At 44.6% G+C, this 9,292-nt stretch overlaps 1 protein-coding gene across 1 annotated transcript; it reads right to left on the bottom strand.

The window, feature by feature from the left end:
* Positions 1 to 2,570: 2,570 nt before the first annotated feature.
* Positions 2,571 to 7,755, bottom strand: LOC123144201 (protein MONOCULM 1). Its single transcript, XM_044563252.1, has 2 exons — positions 5,881 to 7,755; positions 2,571 to 2,953 (listed from the first exon to the last, which is right to left on the bottom strand). Exon 1 carries the CDS (start codon positions 7,503 to 7,505, stop codon positions 6,318 to 6,320), a length of 1,188 nt encoding a protein of 395 aa, XP_044419187.1. The 5' UTR covers positions 7,506 to 7,755; the 3' UTR covers positions 2,571 to 2,953; positions 5,881 to 6,317.
* Positions 7,756 to 9,292: the final 1,537 nt, after the last annotated feature.

Below are 9,292 nucleotides of genomic sequence, written 5' to 3'. Positions count from 1 at the left end.
GGTCCATCTCGATCCTTTCACCATGGGCACCCCGTCTGACCTATTTCACCATATATCTTCTTCCGCACCGAAAACCCTGAGAATGGTTTTCTTTTCACAATTTTCTTCGGGGCGAAGACTACCACCACCTTTGTTCAAGGGTTGTCTGGAGGTAGATTTTGCCTCCATATAGAGGGAATCTTCACATCATCTTCCCCAACTCCTTCTCCATCATCACCATCATGTTTGTGCCATCCATGTGTGAGTAATCTGTTGTATGCAACGGGGTGGATGGGAATTGGATGAGATCCATCATAATAGTTGTCAGAATTACCGGGGATTGAAGCCTAATGTCATTATAGTGCTAAGATTGATGTTGCTATGACTTTGCTATGTGTAATGCTTGTCATTAGGGTCCGAGTGATATGATTTCAGATCATAACTATATTTGTTTTCATGAATATATATGTGTCTGGATCATACATGCAAGTTGTATGCACTCATTGTAGTTTTGTACCAGAGACCCCGAGCTGACATGGTCGGGATATCAATATCAAATGTGAATGGCTATCATTTTTAGGATTACACGTATTCAACAAGTGTTAATGCTTTGTTTCGGCTGCTCTGTAAAGGGAGCATCTTATTTACTCTTAATTCCAATTGTGACCCCGCTGACACAGGAGGGTAAGACAAAATATATTGTGCAAGTTTTTATTGTAAGCACGTACAACTATATTCAAAATACATGCCTATATGATGAAAGAATATGAGCTAGGAAAATTGTTCCATGTGATTTATACTATTATACGATTAATTCCATCCATGCACCATCCCTTTTATCCATCGTCATGCCTATGTTTTCATAGTTGTTGCTCTCTGTAAGACACTTTGTACTTGGGAACGGATGAATATTGCTGTTTTTGTTTACTTTTTTTGCAAATCATACAACAATCACTTCATCGCACTGCCTACTAATAAATTTTCTCGAGCAAGTGTTGTTTCTGGTGTGGCTAAACAGATAACTGCTAAATCCTAAAAATATTCTTTGGCTCCCATGGTGTCAAATATAAATTAGGGTTAAAATACTTTCCAATGAAGACTGTGCGATTCCCTACACTTTGGGTTATCACGGTTGACATGCTATGGGATACTATCCCCTACACTTTGGGTTATGAGGGTGGAGATGCTATGGATACTGATTTCCCTCCCCACTCTCTGGCTAATTGATGAAGATTGTACTCAAAACTATGTTATTATTGAATGAAAGTCATCTTTTTCCCTAAGAAATAGCTCCAACTTTATGGTGTAATAATTTCAGTAACTATGTACTTGTTGGCTAATCCGGTATTCCATGCAAGGACTAAGAAGGTTGATTTCCATTTTTTAAATGAGTGTGTTGCTAAGAACCCAGGGCCGGCGAGGTCCTCCGGTGGGATTCTCCGCTATGCGATGGGCAGCGGCGGTGGCCGTGGATCTGGCCGCCAGATCCGTCGTGGTTCGGCTATGGCCGGTTGGCGGCGCGTGATGGGGCCAGGGTGGGGCGGCCGGTGGTCCTCAACCGGCTTTCGGACGACACCATACGTCTACATGGCGTGGGTGTGCTCGGATCCAGTGAGCGGCGAGATTGTGGTGGCGCTACTTCCGGTGAAAATCGCGCCGACTTCGGTCATGGCGGACGATGATGGCGTCTCCGACGCCCCCTGTTGAGGCATCGTCGTTGCAAACTGCGTTAACATGATCGAGATGTTCCGGGAGAAACCCTAGATCTGGGTCTACCGGATCGGACGATGACGGCGCCTTCGGTGCCGTGCTCCCTCCTGAGGGCATCGTTTTGGAGCAGGAGCTAGCTGGAGGGGACAAGGAGGAGCGGTGTTTCATCTACTGCAAGGCCGACGACGGATCCCGGCGGCATGGCGGTGCGGAGTTTCGGCGACGGGCGCGTGTGGATGGATACGTGCAGGATGGTGGTGTTGTCTGGCGCCGTGGTGGCATCGACGACAGCTAGACCGGGCAAGGTAGATGCAGCAGTACAGTACTGAAGATGGATTGGTGGCAGGTGGCTGCGGCGGCCTTATTCCCGGCAAGTGTCCTGGTTGAGGAGTGCGCCGGACTGATGGAGCCCCATACCCGGCAGGCGTCCTGGTTGGGACCTCAGGTCTTAGATGTTAGGTTTAGCTCCGAGGTCTGTTTGGTATTAGGCCCAGACTATCAGCATTCCTTCATCAACTGGATAGGAGTAACGACAGATGTTGCCTAGACGGTGGCTTTAGTCTTAATGGTGTATGACTTTGTAAGGTCTTGTGTGAATAATTAATAAAGTGGCTAAATGCATCGTCCAAATGCAGAGGCCGGGGGTCCTCCTCCACTTCTAAAAAAAAGGCGTTGGAAATAAATTCGCTCCATCCAAGGACCAGTTGGCAGATATATTCATCAAGGAATTGCCGGTTGATGTGTCTAACAGATTATGGTTCAATCTCAACTTTTCCGCAAAAAAGAAAGGTTCAATCTCAACTTAGTCTATGTAAAGTTGTAGGTGAAGGGGGGCTGTAAAACTAGTTAGAGTTAGTTAAGACTGTTAGAATCCTACCGAATTACGCTAACAATCTTGTTGTACAAGTTGGCATCTTGTAATCTGCTGCAGTCTTAGCAACTGACTATTGTCTGACATGCTACTATAAAAATATACAGCCCAGACGAAAACCATGAGCTATCGAACCAATTCCCTAATCGATGCAATCTATGATTCAATCCCATAGTACCAACAGAAACCAAATTAAGAATTGGCTCCTCTTAATTACGAAAGGTGTAGGCAACATCAGTGCCTAGCTTGGCCAGCGTATGCACAAACGGTCGATGGAGCCTCGTTAACTTTGGGCTTCAATATTAACCAGGTATGAACTGATCATGCATGCATGGTTCTCTTCTCTTGCCAGTAAGAATGGCTTGGGGGCCCAACAAAATTCTGTACTTCTGCCTGCAAAATTAATTTGTAGCAATTCATCCTTTAGAAGCGTACGTATACCGTCAAGCTTAACTGAAAACTTCTTTAACATTGGCACCTATCAATATGTAATTAACTGTTTGGATATTGGTCAAGTGATAAATTATATGTCTCATGAAAAAATAATTTTCATAACATCATGATTATATAGTTCAATATTAACATATTCATATGATATATAACGGTTGAAAATGCACATTGTAGAGGGGGTATATCTACTAGGCATTAACGAGTAATATGAATAAACAAAAAAAAACGATCCATTTGGAATGCTGGAATTTCAGTAGAAAACGGTTAATTTCCATGAGGTTCCAGTGAAATTTCAATGATTCAAACAAATTATTTAGGAGAAAATCAATGAATGTGAACAATGAAAGGATAGTCAGACACATTTATGAAATGTCTGCTAAATCCAAACACCATGATTCTTTTGATGAAGTGTCCACTATTACCATTTCTATGTCACATAGTAGTACCTAACTAATAGTCACTGAATGAGTGGAATATATGTACATACAGAAGAAGATAAACATAAAGGTGATGTTTACTGATGCAACAAGATGAATGCACAGGCTGAAATGATGTCTAGTGCACCGGGCTGAAGCATTAGGTAATGCATTAGACTGACATATTTGGACAAAATGAACAAATACAAAGGAACAAAATGGCATTCAGGTAGTATTCAGTTATGGTTAGGTTAAAAAGCTAGGCTGCTGATGTACTAAAAGCACCTAAAAGTGATCCCGACGAAAGACCGCAATCAACACTGATTCTGTTCTCCCCTTTATATTTTGGGTGTCAATATAAAATTTGACTCATGATTGAGATATATGATACCGATAACTCGTCTCTAAAGAGATGGTGATGACTTATCATCATGAGTCATGCTACAAATTCAAACACTAAACTGATGGCTGAATATTGAGAACATAGATTTGTGAAAGTATAAAAAAATATAAACTGAATATATTCCCAATCATTAGATTTGCCAGTAAGGATTACTCCAGGTTAGATAATATTCTACAATTACTGTTATAATCACACGCAAAAAACAGATGGTCAAACATTAGATTTGTTAGTAAGGATTACTCGCAAACATTAGAGGAGAGTCAAAGATATGAAAGAAATCATGGTTAATTAAGGATAAATTTAACACACTGAAATTTAATCTAGGACAACTACAATACTTTTGTATGTATTTTCGATTTCCCATCATATGCTCTATACCTCAAATTAATTAGCATGATCTACTAAACTATAACTCTCTTTCTATTCAGAAAGTTCTTTAGTGTGACTCGTTATAGTTTAGGGAGAACTACACCTTTTTGGCCCTTCCTCTTCATTCAACTGGCCGTGATGCCAGAGAAATGAGACAATTCGCCAACGGAGCAAGGGATGAGCACCATGAGTGCATGGCATGGCTCTTTTTAAGGAACCAATTAAGAAGGCATGCATGCTAAGATCCCAATGCAATCAGGCTAGAGAGCGAGGGGGGAGGGGTAGACATATGGGTCCATATGTCCCAAAGAAAAATGATCCATGTTCGCATATCCAGGAGGCAACTCAACAAGAGAGGTTTAAGGATCTATTTTTGCCATCCAAAAGGGGTGCCGGTGTTGTGAAATCCCATGATTTTGTTTTGAGGGGACAGGGGTCCAGGAACTAGGAACGGCATGCGTTGATGCATGGGGATCATGCATGATGCCATTTTCCATATGCTTTCTGTGGGACAGCTTACCAGCATATCTCTTGAACTAGGTCTACAAACCCCTTCTCCTTGGGCAGAAGGTAGGAGATCCGTACTAGATTTTCTTCTTTTTTCAAGAAAATTTCACAAAATTCTCCATGTAACTGTAAACTATCAGTATTCAGTAAACCACATTAAGTTTTCGTTGAACAGAATGACAGTTTTATATCGAAAAAAACATATTTTAGTTTCCACCTTTAGGTTTTCGTTCAACAGAATGGCAACCTCTACTGCGGTTTTGTATCAGAAAAAACTCGACATTTTATTTCATTCTTTAGCTTTACCGGAGCAGTGGGCATACTAGAGAAATACTAGCCAGCTATACATAGTGGTACCTTCATCTATAATACTATACAGTAATTAATTAATGGGTAACTAATGTACCGGCCTTTCACAGCACACAAGAGTCTGATCATTTCCTCTAATAAGTACACTAAAAAGGGAAGGCTACCGAAGCATGATTAGTTTATGGTTAGTGGCGGCCAAAGCATGATTAGTTATAACGAAAAAACACCAAGGGGAGCAAGTGAAATGCAGGGATAAATTTTAAAAATGAACTCAATCCACAAGATCCTCCATTGCTTTATGTTGAACAGATCAATTTTGTGTAGCTATACCTAAATTTTTTTTGTAAAGAGAAGGCCATGCATGCATATCTCTTTAGTTAGTAGCATCACAAAAGTGAGAATTAATCCAGATATGGATCAAAATTGTAATAATACACCCATTTAAAATCCAAAGTACATCGCGCCCTAGAAAGTGTGGAGACAAGTTTATATATCTTCAATCACGAATTAACTACTAAGAAAAAAAAGAGTTTTTAGATAAAAAGATGTACCATTGGATTGTTCATGAAAAATAATTTCATGATATTTTAAAAATGACCTGCTTCAATATTCATACTAAAATAGTGGTCAAATTTGTTCAGTGGAGACGGTACAAATTCGAAAACACCATCCACTCTAGAACATTTTTTTAGGGGCTCTAGAACATATTTTTAAGTAGTAATTAGCAATCTATAGCAACTCCACCAATATAGGTTGGAGAGGGGAAGTTGAACAAACAACAAAGTGGAAGTAAATAAAGATAGATGATGATGTAAAGCAAAGAAGAAATAACTGAAAGTATTAGTTAGTGGTGGTAGAAGGTTTACCAGGTCGAGTGCCAAAAGATCCTCTCCGAGATCTCCCAATGGCGATTGGCGCCCTCTCCAGTTCCCATGCAACGCGTCCACCGATCATGCACAACCTCCTCTTCTTCAATTCGTCTTCGCCTTCGTCGACCTCCCCTTCTCTTCTCCCTCCAACAAGAATGGCAAGTACAGTAGCTAGCTAGGATAAATAAGAGCTAGCCTCACTGGTCCTTGCATGCATGCACATCCCCATTCTCCAGTCCCTCCGAAACCTCACCGAAGCCATTTGAGCAGCCGCAAGATCAAGCACCGATCTTCTTGCTGCCGGCCTCCAACTTGCTCGATCCGGTTCCATATGGTTCATTGCGGCAATGCGATGCAGTAGCTAGCTTGGGAGCACGAAATCCATCAATGGAGCACGCAAGAGGTCCAACAGCATGGATAGATCACTTGGATTGCTAGTGCCACGAAGAGACCGACATCAGCGTCCGCGTCTGCCAGCCGAGGAAGCACGCGCCGCCGGCTTCCTCCGCCGCATACCCCTCCGACGGGTAGTGCAGGCGCAGCAGTAGCCGCGCCTGCGACACCGCGAACGTGCTGGCCGGCCACGGCGAGAGCCCCGAGGCGCGCACGGCGGCCGTCCACGCTTCGAAGCTGCGGGGCCGCCCACCGCCGCTGCCGGGGCCAGCCACCACCGCGTCGATCTCCGTGCCGAGGATCTCCTGCTCCACCGCCAGCCGTTCCGCGCTGCCCGGCGGCACCGTGGCCTCCAGCGCGTCGAACACCGCCGAGTAGAAGTCCATCGCCGCGGCCACCCGCCGCGGTAAGTCGTCGTCGTCCTCTCCTCGGCCGGCTTCGCCTTCCCTCTCGGCGATGGTCACCACGGCGGGGTTCATCGAACGCACCCACCTCAAGAATGCGGTGAGCTCACCGTCGCCGGAGAGCCTGTGGAGGAATAGCACGCAGTTGACGGCCAGAGTCTCGTCCGGGTGCAGCTCAAGGCAGGCGGCCGGGTCGGCGGCAAGCTGAGCCGTGCAGGGAAGGAGTAGCGGGTGGAAGCGGAATGGGAGGTTGAGGGAGCTGGCGAAGGCGCGGAGGCGGTCGCCGGTGCGACGGAGCACGTCAAGGTCGGGGCCGGCGCCGGTGATCCTGACCTCGGGCAGGCCGACGGCGGCGTCAGCGCGGTCGCAGATGGCCTGAAGGAGCGGCGGCCACTGCACGCCGTGCGCGGCGTCGAGGTCCACGATGTGCACGCGCCGCGCGCCGGCGGCGGCCTCCAGGATCGCCTGGTTGGCTGTCAGGTGCGCGAAGCGCAGGAACGGCGCGATCTTGTTGTACGCCAGGTGCGCCGCGGACGACGCCGGCGCCACGCCCACGCCCACGGCCGCTGGCGGGCCGACGCCACTTCGTCCCTCGTCGGCCCGTAGAGCGAGCGCGCGCGCGAAGTGGTGCGCGAGGCGGTCGGCCGCGTCTCCCCGCGGGTCAGCACCGGAGAGCACGGCGCCCGCGAGGCGCCGCGCCCCGTCGAGGTCCCCGCGGTGCAGCAGGTCGGCGCACGCGAGGACGAGCCCTCTCGGCGAGGGGGCGGCGACCGGTGCGCGCGGCGGCTGGGCGGCGTCGTCGTCGGGCTCGGGCGGGTCGAGCATGGCGTCAGCAGCAGCAGCAGGTGGTGGGCGCAGCGCATGGCTCGGGCGGCTTAATAGCAGCGCGGAGGCGGAGGTGGCCGCGGCATCTTCTGAGCTTGCTGCTGCCCCAGCGGCTTCCGTGACAGAGGGACATGATCGATCATCTGCAACACGCGCACACCACTACAGGTGTTCCCTTCCGCCAAGTAGACTATGCAATAGGTAGTACTCTAGAGAGAGAGGGGGAGGGAGAGCGTTTTCCTCTCTCTCTAGGAGGGGAGAGGAGAGAGAGACGAGAGAAAAGGTAGCAGGGTGTGCAACTTTGCATTTGTTGTCTTTTATCCCGTGGACTTTGGTGGGGGAATGGTCAAGATGTCTTCTTTCTCTTTTGAGATATTATACTATATGTTATATAATTTGATCTAATTTTTATGATTTGTGGATTAAACAAATAGTAGTAGGCTAGTAGAAAGTTTACCTTGTTAGACCATGAAAGTAAGCTCGGGTTCAAATGCTCCTTATATGAACAGTAAAATTAAAAAAATCTGATTTATTTGGTTGCAAGCATTAAAAAATATTTGAAATGCTTACAAAGTTTCATCATGAAATCACATTTGTGAAAGTCAGGAAAAAAACAACGTTCCAAAATGTGTTTGAAAGTAGCATTTTTGGAGCACTGATTGTTTTGCCGCAACTTCCACGAATGCGATTCTAGGATCAAACTTTCCGATAACCCGAAACACTCCTTAATGTTTGCCACACAATTTGAATTTATTACATTTTTCTGTATTTATTGTTCATCCGGGACTACATGCACAAAATAGATGGTTAATCAAAATACATGCAGAAAATAGAGGGAGAAATGCACTATCTTTTGCAAGAATGGAGCCTAGAAAACACAAGAATTTCCTTTGTTCTTGTATGTCAGAAAAACAGGATCAGAATGGACATGTTGGATCTATGTGCATTTTTATGAAATGTGTATGTTAAAAATTCTATAAATCTTTAATAGCACAAATCCGTTGGCCGGAAAATGAAAGACAGTGCTCAGTTATATAGAACTGAAACCCTTCTCCTGTTAAGGGGCCATCATTTTTTTGATGTGTCTTAGCAGCAAAAAAAACTTAGGTAATCTTAGGAGCAATAGGTTTTATATTCAAAGAGCTTTTTACCAGTTCCAACACCTAGCCACAAAAAATTCATCGTCCACACATGCATCATGATTCGTGCAAGGCCCCACTAATTAATTATAAGTTACTACAATACCAAGCCTATACGAGACTACATACAACCCCTGGACCATACTCTACAATGCATGCATGGCAGGAAAAGGTACTCAGTTTCTCTCTCTCTTCTCTCGACAATAAACACACATTGTTATTTCAAAACCATAATTCTGTTATTAAAACTTTTTATATATTTGAACTCCTAGCCCCAAAACCATTAGAATAAGATTAATTATGGATACATTTCAAACATGTTTAAATTTCAACGTTTCAATCCGCATATGTCAATCAATGAGTGAAATCGGTCTTCAATTTCAGTGAAGTTATTTTTTGAAATGAGTGAAACATGTGTTTCTAAAAAGGAGTGAAGGTTTCTAGTGAAATTAGTTTGTTTCAGAAGAGTGAATTTTTGAAATTATTTTAAAAAAGTGAAATATATTATGACATTATTAGAATGTATTAAATCATTTTGTTTCAAATAGTGGAGTATTATCCAAAATAAGTGAAATACTTTCTGAAAATAAGTCTGAAATAATTAAAATGGTTTTTAGAAAAAATTGAAACTGGATTCTTGAATTGAGT

Source organism: Triticum aestivum, chromosome 6D (genome assembly GCF_018294505.1).
Source record: "Triticum aestivum cultivar Chinese Spring chromosome 6D, IWGSC CS RefSeq v2.1, whole genome shotgun sequence".
In the NCBI taxonomy this organism is placed as follows: Eukaryota; Viridiplantae; Streptophyta; class Magnoliopsida; order Poales; family Poaceae; genus Triticum; species Triticum aestivum.
This window is presented reverse-complemented; position numbering and strand designations above follow the sequence as displayed.

Coding starts and splice junctions, on each gene's coding strand:
- LOC123144201 (XM_044563252.1), bottom strand. CDS start 7,505: ATGCTCGACCCGCCCGAGCCCGACGACGACGCCGCCCAGCCGCCGCGC.